This window comes from Protomyctophum bolini (genome assembly GCF_963924005.1).
Source record: "Protomyctophum bolini genome assembly, chromosome: 16".
Lineage (NCBI taxonomy): Eukaryota > Metazoa > Chordata > Actinopteri > Myctophiformes > Myctophidae > Protomyctophum > Protomyctophum bolini.
Window position 1 is genome coordinate 9073836 of NC_137877.1, and position 23641 is coordinate 9097476.

A 23641-nucleotide genomic window follows, 5' to 3' on the forward strand; every position below is an offset into this window, starting at 1 on the left:
AGCGTGACAGACAGACACACAGACAGACAGACATGTTCTGCTAGGTCTCATAGTTAGTGCTCAGTGCGTTCGCAATTAAAAGTATGTATTGTGTAAATGGAATAGCCAGTTTATTTGCATCACAAATCTCCACTTCATTTAACCTGGTATGGAATCCCTAGCGTTACTTAATTCTATAATAGAGCTTCAAACTATAGCTCAAAGACAGAGTTTGGGGAAATCAGAAACATAACTTGCATTTTTTCCACAGTTCCCTTGACTTCTTGTTTATATTAGACCAGAGGGGGCAAAACTCCAGAAATATTGTTTTCTTTACCTCCGCAGGCTGCCATTATCCATGTCTGACTCTGTTTCCACAGGGAGCCATCAGGTTACATTGCCAAAATGCCAACTACAGTATGTGATTGCTACATTATTAGCCACATACAGAATTCAGGAAATAACAAACATTGTGCAACAGAAGTGATGTGTTAACCCATTCTGGGCGGGAACCCCTTTTGGTGTTCTAAGCATTATTATGTTATACTTTAGCTATTTTTGAAAAGTCGTGAAAATGTGGTGCAAATCTTTGAATATATATTTCAGAGCGAACATTAAATAATTTCAGATGGGGGGTTCGTGGCCCAATAGAGATAATTCTGGGGGTCCTTGACATGAAAAAGGTTGAGCACAACTGACATAGAAACATGGGTTTTTAAGAAAACTATTAGGATTTAGAAGCCTTTTTTTTAATCGACCTCAGTCCAAAATGGGTTAATGTGTAGATGCGAACTCTATACTAGACTACACAGAATATTATATCCATCTCCAGAGCCTCATCACAGTTCAACGTCCCTGATGACAGGGCAGGGAGTCGCTGGTGCAGAGAAAAACATTACCCTGCTCGTTTCAATAATGTGGTCTGTGGTCAAGTCGCTGAGGTCTGTTTCTATGTGGTCTGTGGTCCTGGCTGCTGAGGCTTGAGTTAAAAGGTCAAGTGGGTCAATACGTATACGGAGTGAGGGAGTGTGTTCCCTAAACCTCTGAAATCAATGAAAGCACATAATCTATCTCATTAATTACACCAACGCTAGTGGGTTCAAGTTGTTTTGCTTTCATCTAAAAGTGGACTGCTGACATGCCCAAAACCAAAAAGGGCTCTACAGTATAGAACAAACAAACCAGGTGCTCAAGTGAGTACAAAGACTTTGGACAAATTGTCCTTGGAACAATGGGAATGAATATATTTGCAATGAACTAAAAACATCTTTCAAAATCATATTTGTTCCTTCCTGGTACTGGAACCTACTTCTTCTACTGTGAGCTGTGTGTGTACTACTAGGAGTGTAATGATACATTTTTTTAATGTTTTTTTTGTGGCTTTTGCCTTTATTTTATTATTTTTTGTAGAGGGATAAAGATTGAAAGTGGGCTGACAGGAAATGGGGAGAGAGATGGGGGGTGACATGCCGTAAAGTCCGTCGGAATCGGGAGTCGAACACGCAGCACACTGCCAGACTGGATTACCATTCAAATGAGAATAGTGCAGGTTATTTTAAGGGAAACCTTTATATTACCTTTATATTATTATGGATATTGTGGCATGTCGCTAGGCAACAGGCCGCCAGGTAAGCATGCGTCCCGAGAGAGCCAGTGGGAGAGAGGCAGAGTGCAGCACGAGAAGACCACGCCTATACCACTCGGCCAGCTGGTAGACGCTCGCTACGTACCCGTCTACATTCTGTCTCAAGTTCATATCTACTCTTCAAGGCCACCTGTGCGGCCAGACACAGAAAAAATGCAGACGAGACTGCCCTCATTTCCTCTCTGAGGGAACAGGTCGGGCCATGCTTTGGCGGTAAGCAACTCCACTCGCATTCACACACACACGACTCACAGCATTGATACAGTACTGTATATGTGAAGCAATCGCTAATCCCCACGTCTCTCTCCCACATTATAGGTAACCCGCTCCCGATTGTAAACCGGAAAAACATAGACCCCTCCCCTGGCTGGATTGAGACGGGGAACGAAGTACCCGTCATTGTGTCACAGCCAGGAGTAATAATTGACATTGTGAGAGACTTTCACCGTGAGCCTCTTGTAGGGATAGAGCCGGCCAGCGCCACCCGTAGGGACAGACGGGGAAAGCCTGGAGCTCCCACAATTGAGTGACATTTGTGTTGAACTTTGTGCGTTTCTGTTTACTCTCACTATCAAACCCATGCCCACACGGGTCTGTGAACAATAAACAGCCCATTTGGCGAGATCCTGTACCCATCTGAGTGTCCTGGTGTTGTTCAGTCCCCACAATATAAATAAGCAGTGATTCTCAGGCAAATTCATGGACATTGTATTTGAACCCATAATATGGACAAACCCTCACCTTGACATGAACACAGAAATGAGAGAATACAATACATGTATTGATAGACCAAGTGTAGCTATATGGAATAGAAAAGTAATGAAACCACTTTTTCCCCCCCCGTTTCTTCTTAAATGTACTTATTTCCATTGCAAAAACGATTCGATACTGATAATTCCGATTGTAAAATACGATACGATAAAAAACCAAACGATACGTTGCCGTTTACATCTTAATTTGATATGGTTAGATTTTCATTAAAATCGTTATTTCGATGCATTTACTGTATCATTACACCCCTCTAGTGTGTAGTGTACCATTGGCATGTGAGTGCATTGGATGAGGATATGGACAGACCTGTTTGAGCTTCTTCAGGTCTTCGTCCAATTCCAGATTGTCAAGGATCACGGCCACAAAAAGGCTGAGCAGGATCTGAAAGACAGAATGCAGGAGACTCTGAAACGTAGGAGCGATAACGCATACTGTACGCACTACGCACTGACGTATAACAGACACAGCACCATATTCTGCTTTCACATCAACAGCAGGTCGACGGTAGAAAAATAACTCGAGTCGAGTGAATCATCATCTCATGTTTCCATTTTTTCCCTCTTCCTTTCAGATCTGATGATGCCGACGGTGTGTTTGGTTGTTTGTTCCATCCTTGAAGACATCCTGTTTGTCCGAGTTGAATGCGTGACTCATTCCAGAGAGCGCCTGGTGCCATGTGACGGCTTCCTGTGCAGTGGTGGACAGATTACTCAACCCCCAGTATATATACTCATAGAGCATATATCTAGAGAGAGAACCAGCTCAGTGGCCTTGTGGTTAGAGTGTCCGCCCTGGAGACTGGGAGGTCGGGGTTCGATCCCCGGCCGGGTCATACCAAAGACTCTAAAAATGGGACCCAGTGCCTCCCTGCTTGACACTCAGCATCAAGGGATGGATTGGGGGTCCCTGCGACATACTAGCGTCATGTCCAGGGGGTGTACTTGTACATCAAGCTGCCTCACGCTATACAGAAACAGGAGATAGGCTCCTGCCCTATGGGCCCCATGGCTCGGCAAGGCTACTTACTATATCTAGAGAACGGATTGAGGAGCTATTCACATCAATGGAAGTTGCTCAGTGGCGTTTTGAAGCCACGATGAAACGGCGAAGTCTTCCGGGTAGTACCCCCCTCGAGCGTTATGATATGATTGGTTGGCTCCTATCATAGTACCTCTCGCGCTGTTCTTGTGGTACCTCTACGTCAGATCCCAGATTCATTCATAAATGTAACCTGGGCCTGCACGGTACCTGCAGTACCACTTTTGACCAGTATATGGACTGCAGCTTCAACATTGCCCAGCCATTCTGCCAGGCTTGATATTACTCCACTAACTGTGGGCAGATCTTCGTCTCGTCTGGAATACTCAGATAATGAATACAAAAACAACAAATACAAATAAATAAAAAACTACCATCCCAACTTATTTGCAACTAAATGGACCTGGGAGGACCTCAGACTGATGGTCATTGTAAAACTCACCAGGGTGGCAAACAGGTGGTAAAGGATGAAGTAGATCGCGACGACAGGAGCCCACATGTGACCCACGGCTACTAGTGTCTGGTCCATCACATCCACCCAGCCTTCCTGCGTTAGGATCTGGAACATGGACATGAATGCCTGCAAGGGAGATAGGAGATGAACCAAGGATGGCAAGTTAGAGAAAGTAATGGAATAGATGGATGGACGGACAAACGGACAGACAGGCGGATATAGATGAGAGAAAGTGCATGAGAGACCATGTAAAGAAGAGACAGAGAGAGAGAGAGAGAGAGAGAGAGAGAGAGAGAGAGGGTGAAGGGAACAGGGAGGCACTCTGTTTTAACAAATGCCACACATCCGAAGTACATAATGACCATCTTGACCTTCGTCGTTCAAGATGTTTATGAGTGAGTGACTGTGACAGGAGCCTCAGTGGAGAGAGACGTGAGTAGCAAGGCTCGTTAATTCTCTCTCTCTCTCTCTCTCTCTCTCTCTCTCTCTCTTGAAATGCACACATACACACACACACACACACACACACACACACACATCAGTAGAGGTCAGATGAAGGAGTGTGGTGCAGCTGAGACTTGGAAGGCGTGATAGTTGGATAGTGGATAGTTCTAACTTCCAGACAGACCCCAGACTTTCCCCAAACCCAACTTCCTTCACCTCCTTGCCCTCCCGGCATATAGTCAGATGAAGGTAAAACCCAGCAACAGGTCTGCCTGTGACTGCCAAACATCATTAACTGTGATGTGTGTGTACATGCATGTGTGCGTGCGTGCGCATCTGTGAATGCAAGACACAGTGAAAGAGTGGTCAAATTTAGAGTAAAGAGTAAAGCCTGATTTCAGTTGGAGATCTACAAGCTCAGATCTGCCACTGTGTGAGCTGGTAGATCGGCTATTTTCGCCGCGTGTGGCGAAAGAGAAGCATAATAATTATATTAATATATAATATATTATATTTCATACTGTTCAGCAGGTGAGCAACATCTGTTTACGAGCGATCTCCCTATATATATATATATATATATATATATATATATATATATATATATATATATATATGTATATTATATTTCATACTGTTCAGCAGGTGAGCAACATCTGTTTACGAGCGATCTCGTAAACAGAGGAGAGAAAGGGGGTTTGGAACGACATGGCTAATGAGAGAGAAATGAGCTTGTGAGCACTTAGAAATCAAAGGAAGGTGTGGACGGGCTCCACATCTGTTGACACGTTAAGTACCCCATCGTCAGAATCTGCAGGCCTCCCATAGCTTGTCTGAGGGAGGGTGTGTGCGTACGTGCGTGTGTGCATGCGTGCGTGCGTGCGTGCTGCATATGAATTTCCGATGCTTCTTGCATTCTGTGTGTTGGTATAAATCTGTCTGGAACCATTTTTTTGCCTTCATGAGGGCGAAAGAAAACCGAGGGTTTTGTCTGAGGTTCTCATAAAGCTGCAATCAGTATTATTGTATGTCCTATACCCACATTTCTACTGATGAGCTAAAACGGCATGCAATACCTCTCGTCTAGGATCTAACTTTCTCCATAGAAGAGCAGGGAGAGCACCTCCAAACACTGCAGTTGCCATAGTTATATCGTTTTAACATACTCTACCATACAGTGGTTCTCAAAGTGGGGTCTGGGCTAAATGTGTTCATTTATAGCATCACAATAATTTTTAACCACTTTATCCATACTACAGTATATACTTTGGATATTCCAAAAGTTCACAACCGCAGTCTGCGATTAGAATTATTGAAAATTGAAAATCTTCCAGGGGTCCCTGGCACAAAATATGTTCAGATGGTGGTCTGCTGATGGGCACAGAGCACTGTGGCCAATGGGGAATTTAACGCAAATTTTATGCAAATACTTTTGTACTTTTACTTTTACATTTTTGAATAGAGGACTTTCACTCACCTATAACGTGGCATTTCTACATTGTGGCATTGCTACTTTTGCTCAGGTCAATAACCAAGAATTCTTCTTCCAACCACTGGACACATTACCCTGGGGAACGTGGTGAAGCGGTCCAGATCCTCCACGAAGCAGAACATCTGCAGGCTGATGGCCGACATGACGATGAGCAGGCTGGCCGTGAACACCACCAGGCTGCCCAGCTTCTTCCCCGGGCCAAAGATCTTGTAGACAAAGTCCTCCAGAGCCGGGGAGATCTTTATCAGGCGCACCACGCGTAGCACCTGTAGGGGGGAGGGGGAACAGAAGATCCATTCACTTTTGGAGCGGTGCCTAAAAGTTTGTCCGTCCGTCCGTCCGTGGTACGAACAGACATGGGTGGGTGGCTGGGTGACCTAAAGTGGCACTGTTGAGCAGCCTAAAGGCCTATTCATATAGTCTGGATTTTCGGTGGTGAGGTGACCACCGCTCCGGGTGGTGAGCTGACCACCGGAGCTGAAATAACGTTGAGCGGAGTAAAACCGGAGAGAAGGGCTGGAGCGGTGGCTGTGGTGGTTTTCTCTTCACCGCGGCTCGTGGCGTCATGTTGTAGTTCGGTGGTCACCTAACCACCGAAAATCCAGACTATGTATGAGCCTTAAAGGGCACTAACAGCTCTGTTCGCACGGTTGTGATTTTTCCAAGTGCAGATAGTCAAAGAGAAAAATCACACACCGTGTGAAGTGAGGGGCGTTCTTATCATCGTACATCATCATGACCTAGCATGTCTATTTGCTCAGACATAGTATGACGTAAATTCTCCATTCATTGCCAATGGGAATTTCATCTGTGTGCATAGGACAAAAATAGCCGATTTGCTTGTCCACATATATGATGAAAATTCTCGATTCATTGTCAATGGGAATTTAACGTTTGTGTAAGATGAAAATCTACACCAATAGCTGAATAGCGCCCCTCAAAACCTAAGCAGCCCTGAAGGGGGTATTAATGTTATTGTAATAGCCTCCATCAACTACTGGGAATCTGATTTATGTGATTTAAGCGCACATTAAAATCGGAGAGACCCTATTGAAACGGATCGAATGACTGTGAATGAGATTTTGTTATATAGAAAACAATCTCACCTATACACCCATAAGCAACTCAATCAATAGAGCACGTACTGATCTGGAAGGAGAGTGCATTGATCTTTACCCCCAAAGTAGTCTCTCGAGACAGACGGTTGACTCGCGTCAAAAAGAGGGCGCTGCTTTTCCTTAGTTTTGCCAATAGCTTTCCAGATTGCCCCAAAAGTATTAACACAGTGATGCTTTGTTTTTTCTATTTGTTTCACTATTTTGTTGTCCTCTTTGCCCAGTCCCCAAAATTGCTTGTGGTGACAACATCCATCCTTAGGTAATGAATCTTTGTCAGATTTTGCTCAGCGAGGCAGAATTGCCATCGATTTAGCAATCCCTACCTGGAAGAACCCTAGCCCAAGATTTATCTTTACAATCCCATAGAAGGACAATAGGCCCATCTGTGATGGAAACCATCTATTTCACATCAGAGACTTCTGCTCTGCAACTAAAGGTCAAACCGGCTAGTTTGTCAAAGAGAAAAGTCAACTAGTGCATTAGTATTTAGTTCGCATATTACTGTAGAAGGACCCCACGGAGTTTGTTCAAGTTAACCAACCTCAGTTGACGACAAACTTTGCCGATCGCTTTTTATGCCATTTTTCATGGGAAAGTTTGTTTTACAAAATACAACCCAAATAAGTAATCTCGTCTCCACATTACATAACCTATTGAGGCCAGTTTCCTCCCCGCTGTCGGCCTGGGGGCACATGGATAGCTCTGATTACTGTACGTAGTCTGAACCTGTCCGCCATGTCATTATACGCTGTCCTCGTGTCCTGCATCTCTCTTTGGGTCACAGACGCACCGCCGCCTTAGAATAATTATGAGGACCATTTAGATCATTAGGATTCTAAACACACACGGAAGAAGAGGGAGAATGAAGAGAATGGGCGTGGTCCAGGGTTATAAATAATGCGGCCATGTTGTGAATGTGTGAGAGAGTACACACATAGTACACGATTGCGTGTGTGCGTGTGTGTGTGTGTGTGTGTGTGTGTGTGTGTGTGTGTGTGTCTAAGGCATGTGACATTTTGTGGATTGGATGACAATCGGTATAAAGGCTGACCTTTATCAGTGAAACACCCCTTGGATGGATACAAATAAATAAATAAAAACCAGTATCACGTCTTAACCGTTTCCCCTGCGGGCCAGGGCATTTTCCAGTCAATAATATGACAGTTTTTTAATCCTATCCTCTTATCATGTTTTGAAATCAAAAGAAATGGAATTGTAAGTGACGGCGACATCTCAGTGCCCTGTGACCCACTGAAAAGCATCACCGACGCATGTGAAAAGAAAAAGAAAACACAAAAATGAGGTTACCTTTCTTTTTCAGATCTGTACCAACGAACGCTCCCAAATAGAAGTGAGCTCTGAGAGGTTTTGACACGTCCAGCTGTCGCCTCCAGTGTGGCTTAGATAACGGAGCTGGACGATTACTTTACTCCAGCAATAAGATTAAATATAAAATCCAAAATGGGAAAACCTGAAGTAGACGTGACAATTGTCTTTGTCATCACTTGTTTGTGATTGCCTCTACGGATTGCCATGTGATAGTATAATAGTTTTAGCCAACTTTAAGAGGACTCACTCAACACTCAAGAATGCACTCATTTGGCAAACATGGTCTATTATATAGTCCCTCTGGAATCAATGTACTGTAGCACTGAAGGTCCGTATTGGAAAACGGTAAACAGCTGAAAAACATCTTTAAGGAATAAATACTAGCCACACTTCTGTCGTGCGTGCGTGCGCTCTTGCACACGCGTGTGTGTGTGTGTGTTTGTTTCAAGCAATAAAAGGAAGCTGCTGTTGGCAGTATGACACCATACCAAAACCCATTATGGTGTCAAAGCAAAGAGCACTATCAAAGTATCATAAAAGGACCAGGATGTGCTAACCATAATATCTGACCCTGCATGTGACCTTGATGTAGGCAGCACTGTGGAGAGCCTGCCCTTTAATGAGCACTGTCCACAAGTGCTGCCCTGACTGACACTGCTTGGCTCTCTCAGCAGCTGCCACCCACCCACCCACCCCCACACACACACACACACACACACACAGTTCATATAGCAACTAGGCCTCACACATTATTAACCCCACTTAGAGAATGATTAGGACCAGAGAACAACAGGGGCCGACTTGTCGCTGCTCGACTCATTTCCAAAGACCTCTGGTGAAGAAGAGCGCAGCACTCAGGCATGGCCTTCCGTTAAATAATGAAACAAGAGGGCCGCACAGCGAGCTTCCTCATAATGAACACGTCAAATGTATAAAGCAAAAGGCCTGAACATAAATACGCCGAAGTCGAACATGAAAATCAATCAGGGTTTCAACTTTAATCTTCCCGTTAGCCATTCTCTCAGCACAGTCCTTTTGGAAGAGGCGTGGAGATTGAATGAAGGGCAGATTAACCACAGGCGGCTGATATGATTGATTTGTATTCATTAATGCATGGTCACAAGAGTCAGTGCAGGGAAATGCCACTAAATGATTCAAAGCATCGGCTCTTGACTGGAGAAAAAAATCACTTGGGAATCGGGATGTGGATGATTCTACTCATTAGGCATACTGTGAAATTTAAGCACAGTAACTTTGTGCCATGTCCCATGTGTGAGACCGTTGCACATCTTAAGCCGTTTTCACACCCAAAGTTCGCTTAGAAGGTCCGGATCAAGGACCAAGGACCAAATATTAGCATTTTGATTTTGGTCCGTTTGGTGTCACACTGCGACCTGTAGATCGGCTATTTCCAGCATGCAACCAGGTGTAAAATGACTTATACTGGATCTCGTCCACTAGTCCCTTCCTAACATTTTAGTCTAGTTTTTATCTGTTGACGAAATTGTCAATATATTTAGTCTTAGTTTTAGTCATCATAGCTTAGTTTTCATTCAGTTTCATTTAGTTTTCGTCTGTGAAAAAAAGTCAATGAACTTTTTTTTTTAGTCGACGAAAACAACACTGCTTTGTATGTGGGTGCATGCGTGTATCTACGTGTCCACACCTGAAAGTAGGTGAACTGGGAGTGATAGAGGTACGGGTAGATGTGCATGGTGGTGCCGACCACCAGCAGGGACTCGAACTTGTGCAGAGATGAGCTGATGTAGCCTGTGAAGCCCAGACACCAGATCTTCAGCAGAGCTTCCAGGTCAAACAGCACAGTGAAGGCAACCTGCAGGGGGGTACAGAACAGACATACTGTATACAATTTACCGTGACCAATTTTGACCTGAGGACGATTCAAAATGGGTTAATCCAGAGAGATTTACAGTAAGCAAGGACAACACAAGGCAATGCATCAAATGGTAATCTAAGATCTTAAGTAAACCATACCAGTTGGGATGTCCACAATAATTTATATTCGTTCAATTCTAGTCTGTTTCATGCTATTCTATTTCTAATTTTCAGACACCTGCTTGATAAAATGCTGCTGCAAGTATGGATGGAAGCTTGGTGACAAAGGCTATGAGCCTGTACCGTCAACAGACCCCATCACACCAGACTATCTTCTGCAGTTGAAGATAGTCTTAATTCATTAAGATAGTCTTAATTAATCTTTTATTAATGAACTGAAAGTGGCACATTAATTTCACCCTTCTTTTACTGTTAATTATTTTTAAGGTGTGAAAAAAAAGTATCTGATTCTACTTTTTATACTTTAATATGCCCCCCCCCATCCATTGAGATATGCATAAAATGGCTTATTAGTTATTACACAAAAGCAGGCATGGCCGATTTTATGGCCAGTGAGTCATTTTTACCGAAGACGAATGGTTGGAACGGATTCAGCACCCCCCCCCCCCCAAAAAAATAATAACTAAAGAACGGAACATCGCGGTGACACACCTTTTACCCCCGACGTACAGTAAGTAGAGACTCGCGTCTTTCTTTTGAGATATTTGGTGATTACATCGTCAGAACCAAAATATTCTAAAAACACTCAAGATTGCTGGCAGTGTGGGCAGACTGTTCTAGAGAAACGCTGGCAGTGAATTGGGGAGACATTTTTAACAACAAAAATATATTTATATAATATATATATTTGCTTTTACTTTACTTTTCAATTGGTGCAGGCAGCTGATAATAAACTAATTCTAAAATGCAGAGCTATAGAGCAGCACACAGCAGGAAACGGGCACTAATTAAAATAATTACTGACACCAATGCGAAAAGCAAGTGACACAACATTCCCAAGCTCTGCTTCACTTTCTCTATGTTATAAAAGCTGTCAACCTTCAACATCTCTCAATATCAGGCAAGTCTGAGCATTTACTTGATGGGCTTGATAGAAATTTCTAAATAGATTTTAGGACTTGCCCCGTAAATATGAAATGTCTGCACATCACTACCCGTGGGATAATGGATACCAGGAGATACAGCATACATTTCTGTGAAAAATTAATGGGGAAAGCAGAAGGGTAATAGGATTCCTGTATCACTGTACTCTGCAGGGAGTTTGTTATTGTTTAGTCAGTTATGCCCATTCACTATTTTAAGCCAGCCCCCCTTGGGTCCTACAAAACATGCTCCATTTCATTTGAAAACCGATACCTGCACTTATTATAATTTTCCCCTTCACAGTATTCCTGCAGGTTGGTACACAACCAGGGAGCCGGATGGCTGGATGATATGGATGGAGTTAGTGAGACAAGATAATATTGTGATTGTGTGCGCACGCGCACGCGTGCGTGCGTGTGCGTGCGTGCGTTTTAACACCTCCACACTTTTTCTTATCTCCTCCTTTCAGAGGGATGGAGGTAGGAGGTGGATGAGGGGAGACTCTTCTCCCTGTGTTTGTTCTTCCTCTACCACCTGCATACTGATGACTTTCACAGGAAGGGAAACGGTTGTCTCTGTGAGCATGCACATATGGCTGCGTGTGTCTGCGTGTGAGACCAATGTGTGTACGAGTATGTGATATGCGAGTGTTTCTATGGGCATGCCGGTGTGAAGCCATTGACTGGAATGAAATTAACCAACAGATAATGAATCGATCCATCAATCATTCCATCAATCAATCCAGCCATCCATCCATTTATACTGCACAAACATGAATTAACTCAAAGCCACATGCCAACTGATTAAGAGTTTAGGCAATTAAAAAAAACAGCCTTGGAAAATATCCAGTATATCAAAGGATAAGACAGACAGACAGACAGACAGACAGACAGACAGACAGACAGACAGACAGACGGTTCCAGTTCATATTTTGATTTTAGTTTTAATCATAGTCTCTTGAATAGTTTTCATTTAGTTTTAGTCACCTGGAATGTTTTAGTGTTAGTCTAGTTCTAGTCGACTAAATGTCATAAGATTTTAGTCGACTAAGTCTACAGTTTATTTAGTCGACTAAAATGTATTTTGGTGGGCCTTGACGTCGATGTCGATGACTGATTCTACACTTGCTGAAAATAGCCGATCTACAAGCCTACAAGTACTTTTAGGGATCTGAACCAATTAACCCATTTTGGTGTTAGCATTATGTCATGCTTGAACTATTGATAAAAATAGCAGATCTACAAGCTTGTAGGGCTGCTATTTTTGAAAAATCTAAGAACGACTGACATAGAAACATAGCTTTTTCAGAAAACTGTCTGGATGTAGAAGACATTTATAGAATCTGATCTCAGGTCAAAATGGGTTAAGGAAAAGAGAACAGAACCAGTTCAACCCCAGTGGAATTGGGGCCACTGACAGCCTGTTGATGGCCGGTGGAACCACACATCAACCAGAAGAGCTCCTGCTCCCTTCATTGCCAGAGATGTGCAGTATATCTGTGCTTTCTTTAGTTGTGTAAATGTGGAGGAAAAGAAGAAAGAATAATATGTGGGGATAAAAACAGAACTGTGTCTTACCTCTGCCAGGTAAAACTCATCGTAGCCGTTGCGGTGGTTGTCACCTTTGTAATAGTTGCTAGCGGCAACAATGACGTCCACGGCTACCATGCTCAGAATGAACATGTGGAACACGGAGGACCGCATCAGTTGCTGGTGTGGAAACAGAGAGATCAGCCAATTACAATACAAATACAATACAATACACTAGCATTAAACAAGAGGGTGTTGCCCAGGCGGTGGCGTAACCGTCTGGGCACCCGACTGGTAATCCAGTCGCAGTGTGCCGCGGGTTCGACTCCCGAGCCCGACACGGCCTTTACTGCATGTCATCCCCCCATCTCTCTCCCGTTTCCTGTCAGCCACTGTCTGTCCCTTTTTTTTTTTAAAGGGTGTTGAGAATTAGCAGTGATTATTTTCCATCGGTTTAATGTTTCAAAGTCTTCCTTATGTTCAACATCATAATACTGTCCAATACATGATAGGGAGGGGGTGAAATTATGACAGGCAGTTACTGCCATCAAAATATGATATGAAACACAAGGCTGCTGTACTTTATACCTCATACTTTAAATGCCTAGTATGATAAGATCAGACATATATTTTGGCCCTAAACCATTCAGAGCTTTATAAACAACAGTAATATTTTGAAACTAGAGAGAAACAATTTATGGAAATTGCTAGCATGGTTGTCCTGGGAGGAATATCGTCGGAGGGCATGTGATGTGCAAATCAAATGTGGTGCCGATTGGATCCTGCATTTGTGATTTTGGTATCACATCACTCCTGAGTATTGTGTACTTCGCTTTGAGGGGATTGATCCGCCCCCAAAATCACGTTTTTGCATCAAATGGTTACATTTTGCATCAGAATTGATTCTACACATATGAAAATGCAAAAAGAGAGGTATTACACAAGATTCTAGGACAAGCGGTTCAAAAGTTACATTTTTACCATAGTGTTAAGTGGCCAGAGTTTACCAGTTTGGGCAACCAAGCTAAACATGTCTAGGTTTAGAATTAGAATTGAACATATAGAAGTGTCAAATGAATAAAAGGTGATTTTCATGTATGTAATGATGAACAGAAATTATATGCATTACTTACACACTCTCACACATTTAGTTTATTGCATTTCAGAAGATGTTAAAAAAAGAAGAAGCTGGTGTTAAATCTTTAGGTTATTTACAGAGGAAACCATTGTGTTACATCTTTAACTGTAACAGCCTGTAATAGATAACATTTTTAGAGATGCTAATCTTAACTTACTTTACTGAAAAACGTAGTCTGAGCTTTATGCCAACCCTTTTTTAAGAGGGTCAATAATTAAGAGAGAACCATCAGTTTTAGGTAGAACGCTTAATTCGGGTCTATGTATATTTAGAAAACTGTGTTTTGGCATGTGGTTATAAATGGGGTGATAACGCAAGGCAAACACATTATTTCCTAGTCTCACGTAGCCAGAAAACTATTCCACAATCTCTGAATGCTATATAGAGCTACACCTCCCGAAATCCGAGTAAGGTAAGCTGGCATTTCCGTTAAAATATATTTTAAAATATCTTCACATTTTATGTTTTTATTTCCATTACACAGTAGTTCGGGAGCGGCGGACTGTGTGACCCTGTCTTTCCCTAATGGGACTGATCGTGGGTATAGCTACTGGGACGTAAGTCGGGACTTGATCACCCCGGCTGGGTCACGTGAGTGAGGGGTATGATGTCGCAAGACCCCGAAACCCTGATGACCTTGGGATACATCGCTGAGGATACGTCCCAGGTGCATCCATGCAATGTTTTTTTTGTTCTTAGAGTGTGTCATGTGCTTGCTCATTGACATGTGTTATTCCATAGTCATCAAGAACACAACAAGAGTTGTGAGACTAGACGAAGTGGGGTCGTTGGGGTTGCGCATTGGCAACCAAAATAAATGGGGTTTTTTTTATCAAGAAATGGTAAAAGAGAAAAAGTGAGGTCGTCGCAACCAACGCGAAGAAGACGGACACTTGATTCCTCATACACATAACTCCAACTCCAACACCGACCGAGAACAAGCAGCAACACAAGACAACACAAACAAGCCTCACTGAGGCTCACAAACTGATGTAACTGTTCATAAACAATTTAATTCGTAATTATGTTCAATTTGAGCTTAGAAAAGCCATTTTCGGTGTTACTCCGAGAGCGAGAGGGTACAAAATCATGAACCACTGGTACATTTGGTACCATCTGTATACCCTCGCAGAGTAAAAATTTACATTGGCAATGGAGGGGGTCACTGTGTATCTGTGTATCAGCAAACTAAATATCCCCTGAATCGATATTTGAGTCAACAAACCGTTCCATTTACAGATCAAGATGTCACGTCAAAAAAATCTACAAAAAAATCTACCTCAATCTAAACTGTAAAATCATCAGTTTAATTTAACTCTGACCCTTTGGGGTCCAATTAGTTTCATACTTATACATTTTGAGTTACAGTCCCATAAGAAAAAAAAATAGTTCTGAAGGTCTCAACTAATGACTGCAGGATGTACGTGAAGAGAGAACAGAGTGGTTGAACCACCATAGATAGGCTAGATTTAATTATTCTAAATAAGAGTTAAGGGAGCTCCCAAAATGAGATTCCACAGCTCAAATCTGCTTTTAACTGGCTGTGGATTTGTTCTCCCTCCCCCATCTCTGTGAGTGTAAATCAATCAACCATTTTCCCTCTCCCACCTCCACGCCTCAGTGGACACGGAACTGCAAGGCGAGGACCATCCTCGCTGATCAGATCAGAGAGAATTTATCAGGAATTATATGTAACTAAATGGTAACAGAGTGGTCAAGTCTGGCGGCAGCAGGTAGCCACTATGACTGAGGCATAAAATTAAATCAACAAATAACAAAGTTGTCTTATACGGTCTTTGGGGATATATATACACACACACAGCTTTCCTGCACATGGGGAGGTGCAAACCAAAGGCTTCGTCAGGTGCTTTGCAAAGGACGTGACAAAGCCATGGCGAAACAGAGGGCGGTGTGTGTGTGTGTGTGTGTGTGTGTGTGTGTGTGTGTGCACAAGGGCATGCATGTGCATGAGTGTGCATATATGATGCATGTGTGAAAGAGAGCTGCAGAGAAATCACACAAGGGAAAGAAGTGTGTGTGTGTGTGTGTGTGTGTGTGTGTGTGTGTGTGTGTGTGTGTGTGTGTGTGTGTGTGTACCAGGGTATAATTTACATGGCATGTACGTATCAGAAGCTCTTAACACATTGGATCCCTAGGACCGGTATACTCGTCCTATAAATTAACAGAAGCTAATGGCTGTGTTTTTCCACAGACATTAGCTTCTGTTTTAGTCGCATGAGAGAGAGTGCATGATACTAGTCACCTGATCAGGTAGGCACACTCACGAGTTGTCTGCCTGAACTAGCTATGCAGGCTGCACATCATTAAAACTTTAGAAATCTACCTGGTGAGAGCTGAGAACCATTTTCCTGGAAGCCAAATGCATTTATTTCATAGATACTGTCCTCACAAGCACTGTATGCCAAACGAGTGAGTGAGTCAGTGAGTCTATCAGTGAGTCAGTCAGTGTGTGTGTGTGTGTGTGTGTGTGTGTGTGTGTGTGTGTGTGTGTGAGGTTAGCAGAGGCAAGCGTAAGAGGTATTTCTTATTGAATGTTGCAGCAGAGATGGCCGGCAGCTAAACTGCGGGGAATGAGAAGCAATCAGGAATCCTTTCAGTGAGCAGCAGGATAGACAGCCACGAGACAGCGGCATCCGTGTGTATTCAGGATGGCCAGTAACAAGAGTGGAGCAGGGAAATTAATGGGTGTTACTGTCCATTTCCTGTGGGGAAAAAGGCGATGCTGCTGAATGTCTAAAACAACATCACTGGAAGGGCACAGACATGAGCCCAAAGAATGCCAGGCGGGCGGGCGGGCGGGCGCACACACACACACACACACACACACACACACACACACACACACACACACACACACACACACACACACACACACACACACACACACACACACACACACACACACACACACACACACACACACACACACACACACACACACACACACACACACACACACACACACACACACACACACACACACACACACACACACACACACACACACACACACACACACACACACACACACACACACACCCCTTGCTAAAACTGTCCTAATTCTTCAATGTTTTTAATTATCATTAACCCAGCCTGTTCCTTCCTGTATGAATGCATTTTATTTGTTAACAGAAATATAACAACCAAGTACAGTAGGTCTCTGCAGATATAATAATAATCTGTAAACAAGCCCCTGTATTGGTATTTGATTTTGAGTCAACAAACTGCATTCCATTTACTCTCAACCTGACATCTCACCAGGCGGGGGAGTTGCTGCTCAGTCAACCCCGGGCAGTACAGCTGTTGGCTGGGACGGAGACAAACACACAGTCGGTGTGTGTTTTACAGCTTGACATGGAAACGTGCAGTTGCTCAATCGTTCTTATTTTCACACATACAACTGCTAGATTAAAGACGTTGTGCTTAGAATTCGGTCATTGGAATTAGTCGAACTTGCAAATTAATACTATTTCCCCATCGCGAAACACCCAACGGCCGAAATGACATGACCATTCTGAACGCACGTCAGGCCCGTCTTTCTGTCATGTTATTGCAGATGTGATCACATTCATCACATACTATAATCAGATATCCGTGGCAGAACAAACAGCTTGTGAGTGGGTAGATTCTCTCACAGTAAAGTGGAGGTGTTAGTGGAGATGGATGGATTTGGAGAAATGGGTGAGCACAAGACAAAAAATCACACCCGTGTGAACTGAGTGGTGCAACTCCCTCTCTCTCTCTCATTAGCAGGCAACAGTGCAGCACTCTCTCTCTCTCCCTGTTTCTGGCACAACAGCGCCCCTACTGGTACTCATTATACTGGTGCTCATTAACCAACACATATAGTCACATAGGTGAACCAACACATAGGTAGTCACATAGGTGAACCAACACATAGGTAGTCACATAGGTGAACCAACACATAGGCGGACACATTGGTGAACACGGACATTGCTGTTCCTTGGAGTGGTTGCACCACTCAAAAAAGACACGCATAACTTTAACTGCCAGGTGAAACAAGCGCTCTCCGTTGTGCATCTGTCGCCCCGTTCTTTTACGTGTCCGTGACAACCTCCCGGTCGTGTGTTTTGTTGTGTAGCTCCAATTAGCTCATAATATTAGCTGTTGTGAGGCGCCCCACGCTGCGGCCATAGTTATACTGCGGCGTTGCAGAGTCTGGGTTAACACTTCCGTGTTACGGCCTTTCAGGGCTTAGGAGGCACTCCCATTGGCTTAGGTGGCGTTTCAAAGTATGGGTTCAGACGACACGAGGCAGGACTAGGATGTCAAAGCCAACCCGAGCAAAAATAGGCCAGGCTTTACCTGGCAAAAAAAGAGGTAAGACATGAGAAGAATAGAGGATGTCGCTACTTCTCCATAGGAGGTGGGATGACTGCCACACACAGCCTCAACGCACACACGCACGCACACTCGCACACACACCTTTGATCAGTGGAGTCTATATCGCGTGGCGAAACTGTTAAAGATGTAATAAACGTACTGATATGAACTCCAAACCTGTATCGAGACATTAAATATTGTTGACCCATGCATAAAGTAAAAATAAAAGACAGATGAGACATGAGAGAGAGAGAGATTGATTTTCTTCAGGGAGAAAAAAGGAAAGAGGTTGTCCATCATTCTGTAAGTCTCCACTGCTAGACCAGAGGCTGGACACTTTTGCACAATACTGTATGTACAGGCACTTGTCACACACACACACACACACACACGCACACAGAGAGAGAGAGAGAGAGAGAGAGAGTGGGTAGTCCTCCCTGACTGAGATTGGACGTGACAAAGCAGTTTGACATTTCCAGTTACCAGACGCTCTCCCCCCATGGGTGTTATGGCTGAAAGGAGCTGTGTGAGATTGTCTGTGTGAGATTGTGTGCGTGTGTGTCGCGTGCGTGTGTGTGTGTGGGGGGGGGGGGGGGGGGGGGGGGGGGGGGGGGGGGGGGGGTGGCATGTGTGAAAGAGAGCAGCAGAGAAATCATACAAGGGAAAGAATGAGTGCACAATCGCACACGACAAAGAAAGGAAAGGACCAGACGGCATGCTTCAGAGTCTGAGATGTTGATATTCTTTTTTTGCTTCACCTATATAATCTGACAGCACTTTGGGGGTGTCTGTCATGATGCTATAAGAACAAAAGGAAAAATGCCAGTATACTGTATATCTGTAACCTCTCACTTCTTTGCCAAAAAAGAAAGAAAGAAAGAAAGAAAACCTCCTGCAGGAAAAGAAAAACAAATCCCTGTCACACCATTCTGCCGGCAGCATGACCCAGTTTGTCTGAGGCAAACCGATGGCACCAGGTGGCGCGGCATATACAGCATACTGAGGTGTTGGGATGTCGAAATCAATTTAACAGCTCAATTTAGGAGACAAGTTGGCTTTCCCCTGCCGTTCAATGTTTCTTAGCTTGTGCCAATGAAATGCTCCCTCACCTGTGTGATGGATGCTGCTTATTAGCGCTATACTGTACCTCCGGCAGGTGCTCACACACACTCATCTCCACGGCATACATTATGCATGGACACAAACAGTCAAGTGTACATGATGTGCATGGATACAAATATTGATGTGTCAAATTTGCCAAGCAAAAGTGTTGACTTTGGCAGATGGCCTATAGATAGCAGAGAAAACCCCAGGAGTAGTTCCAGATTCACAGGTGGTTGTTCTTGCATTTCTAGTAGGTCTGATGCTGCCAGCTGATCATAGCGCACACCGCAAGTTGCTTCACTGCAAAGCTATAGCCTGGCTGAGCCAGCGTGATTTCTGGTCTAGAGGGGGCGGGTGCCGCTGGGATCACGGCAGTGGATCCTACTGGCTCACCGATCGGAGAATTTCAGTTCAAAGAATGTGTATAGCAAAAATCGGCCTGCTGGTGGCATACATTGGCATACATTATTTGTTCCTGCAGTGTGAATGTGCGTGCAAAGTTTGACTGCAATCAGACGCTGTGTTCGTGATGATTTGCTGCATTTTGTTCAAAACGGGCCACTCCTGCAAACGTTGGATGTGAATCTTAGCCAGTCATGATGGAATATGAATAATCAAACGGAGCCGACTTAATCACATGACTATAGAGATCATGTGCACCGAGTTGGATAAAAACTGTAAGTAATATCGAAGAATGTGGCCTGCGTTTCCATGAGTGCATGACTGCATGAGCATAGGCTATACAAAGTTTGACCCAGATCGGTGAAGTTACAGTATGTAGGTAAAAATCACAAATCAGCCTGTTTTAGCGCCACCATCAGGCTAACATGGGCAAAGAATACAACTTATCAAGCAACCGAAATGACACATGAATCTGTATTTCGGAGGATAATCACGCGTGAAGCATCGTCAATCAGCAAACTGATAGTCTTTGGAGCGCTGGCCTGGAAACGTGCCACACCTTGTTTGAGCTTTTCAAATGACTGCAAAGCTACCCACGACGAGCAAGATGGACAGGCCGGCAGACGGCCGTGCATTCCTAAATACATCCTCATGCGCCGTCTGTTCACTCAGACTGCCAAGGCGGACACAAAAGTCCTTCAACTGGCACACGAGACCAGTTGTAGTACACGTGCAGATGTCTGGCAGGCTGTATTCACACAGGAACTGTCACCAACAGGCTGGCCTGTGTTCTGTGGCACCAACGTCTGCTACAGTTTTCTCATCCTGTTTACTTTGAGATTGGAAACAAGAAAGTGTTACAGAACGATGGATCACAGACTGCTCCGTTTGATTGCCTCGCTCCATTTGATTTCCGTTTCTACAACGGTTCATGCGGTGACAATTAAATAAAAACATCCATTTGTGATGAGATTTCTGGGAGATGCTTGTCTCTGCCTGTCTTGTAATTAATAATACTGAAGTGAGAAGATATAGAATTAGAGAAATGTTCTCCTTGGAGCACAGGTCTCTGCCAGGGTTATTGTGGGCCAGCAATGTTTCACGGCAAACCTGACGCTGCATTCATGATTTGAGACAGCTTTGCACAGCTTTGTCCGTCTGTCTGAGCACGGCATGTGCTCATATGATTAGATCATTGTGATGAAAGGCACATTTCAAAATCTGTAATATCATACAATGGATATGGGCATTGATGATACGGAGGGGAGAACACGCCCCCAGCAGCACCCACAACGTCCCCTGACAGATTTGCAAAAATGGACAAAATCTTTATAAAAAATGTTTTGTAAACTAAACCGGCTTCCTGGTAGGGGCAGGGGTCTGCAAACAGGCGGCGGCTCCCTGTAGCAATACAAAAGAGTCATAGCATGCGACACACCAGCTGAGAATGAGAGAGTGCTGTTGCAGAACTGCTGAAGAAAGTAGAAGAGAGCAAACAATCTTTTAAAAAAGTGGATCGCATCTTCAAACTCCACCACTGCTGCTAGTTTCGTTGCAACCCGGGAGATAATAAAGCTTGGCAAGACGCATTATATAACGTGACATTTTTTCTTTGCGGCTCCAGATAGATTTTGAATTCATTTTTGGTCGAAAATGGCTCTTTCAACATCTTGGGTTGCCGAGCCCTGTGGTATAGGGGAACTATGACAGGCCGGTGTGAAAGATTTGAGGCAGAGGTTCTTCCTCTGCCTCCAGGGAGTTGTATATAGCCCGGAAAGTAGCAAGCACATACATGAAGAAGCCGTGTGTGGAGGGCTGACTCTGCTATCAGTGCAGTTTAATGAAAGGCTCTAAGCAGAAGTAGTGTGTGTGTGTGTGTGTGTGTGTGTGTGTGTGTGTGTGTGCGTGTGTGTGTGTGTGTGTGTGTGTGTGTGTGTGTGTGTGTGTGTGTGTGTGTGTACGCGCAATCTCGCTGGGGTTGGGAATATAGCCGGGTGGGAGTCCCTAGGCTTATTATGGTCCCGCCTGAAGCAGACTGACTCATGTTTCTGGCTGGGAAATAGGTTCCTTAATAAAACATCACGGGTCTGTCTGTCTGTAACCTCCTACCGTTTCTCATTGAGCCCTATATACGGCGCTTGCTCTCCCCAGTGGCACTCAAGAGACGGCCCTGGGGGTTTCATTTAGTTTGGTTTCTATACGGCGTCGCCCCGACAGCTGCTGGCAGGATTAGTATAGTCATCTTTTGCCTTGTCTGCACGTGTCGACTTTTTTCCTAACGTCTCTTTTTTAATAAGATTTGATGTTGCTCGCTCTGTGGCATTGCCGTCATTTGTCGCCGCCGGTTTCCAGCCCTTCTCTTCTCATTAGCCCCCAGTCTATGCTAATATTCACCTTGCTGTGACTTTCGCCATCTCATTTTCTTGTTGCGCCAATTTACTTTCCTTCCCCTGCGCTCATTCTCCTTCTGCTCAAAGGCAAACTGACCTTAACCCTGAAACACCTTGTGTGTGTGTGTGTGTGTGTGTATGTGTGTGTGCGCGAGCGTGCGTGCGTGTGCGAGTACAGGTGAGGTTAGTCCCTAGGGACAGTCAGGTGGCTGGGGTGGCGGCGGCAGAGGGACAAAGGTGGCCCTAAAGAATCAATAAGCGCTGGTTGGAATTGGTAGTCGGGTCATGAAGGTGTTCCCTCCCGGGATATAAGACCCGTAGCTCTCGTCCCCCCGGTATAGCTTTGTGTTATCCATCACACTGTATTTATCTAACAGGCTATACTGCTTGGAGGGGGGGGTGGGGGGGGGGGGGTATCCTCTGCTCAGCCAAAAACACGTGGTCTAAAATAATCATGTGCCCCACATATGGTGTTTGTGGGTTGCATTTATACAATGACTTCCCATATTTCCCTCGGTAAATACTATATAAGGGATGCAGTTAACGAAACTAGTCAATTTAATTGACTATGAAGAAATGTGAGGGGAAACATTGATTAGATTTTTTTCTTTTTCAAACTACAGAAAATAGCAGATGTATAAGTTCAAATCGCATCAGCTATTTGGGGTATTTTGACTAATCGATTAAAATAAAAAATGGTTCTCGCTAAGAAAATTATGTATTTTTGCGTGTTTTATCGTGTATTCTGTAGGTCAATTATTAGTGATGACAGTGGTGAGCCCACCTCATGGTCCGCTCTGCTTGCGCACAAGTAGGCCATACATTGGCACAGGTTGGGATCTCGACAAGAGTGCATTTATACACAAGCTTGGCACATGGTTGGCATATGATGGTTATTTTAACAACGGCACATGTCAATCCATGTTTGTAAATGTTTAGGAGGTTTTAAGAGAAACAGTTTGAAGACCTTCCTTGAATTTGAAGGAGTGTGTTTTTTTAGGGTTTTTTTTTAACAGCTTGAGAGTTCCAATCTGTAAAGTAATTATGGTATGGTGAACACCAGGGGCTAATTAGTCGACCAGGCCTTTAGGGGATGAAACAGGAAGCCTCATTAACCTCCATTGGTCTATATTGTTGTCTGGAGAGTAACACTAGTGGGAAAACTACAGTAGCAACGACAAAGGTACTTTATGACACTTGGCTGTGCAGTGTGAACATTCAGAGCACACGAAGGAAACAAATATAGATTAACAACGCCATTGGTACTTGGTACATATCATGTACCAATGGTATACCACCAATATACATGAATTATTTGTAGTGGGGTAAATGTCTTTAATTTCTTATCTGTCAAAAGGGTGAATGTTCAAACGTGCCACTGTAGCCCATGGTGTGAGATTCTGGACCATAGTAATGAAAAGCAATTGGGCTGATTAGGAGAGTAGAGTGGGGACCCTGCCTGTTATGAAGGCTATTTTAGCTATCCTAGCACCTCCGGATGGG

General features: G+C 44.0%; 1 protein-coding gene across 1 annotated transcript in view; it reads right to left on the minus strand.

Annotated features, from left to right (window-relative positions):
- Positions 1–23641, minus strand: part of nalcn (sodium leak channel, non-selective) — a 106294-nt gene that overhangs the window by 48339 nt on the left and 34314 nt on the right. Inside the window, exons 10-14 of the mRNA XM_080785497.1 lie at positions 12788–12919; positions 9937–10104; positions 5898–6089; positions 3876–4013; positions 2702–2776 (exon numbers count right to left, since the gene is read on the minus strand). Of these exons, the coding sequence (XP_080641623.1) occupies positions 2702–2776; positions 3876–4013; positions 5898–6089; positions 9937–10104; positions 12788–12919 (705 nt within the window). The remainder of the gene's footprint in view (positions 1–2701; positions 2777–3875; positions 4014–5897; positions 6090–9936; positions 10105–12787; positions 12920–23641) is intronic.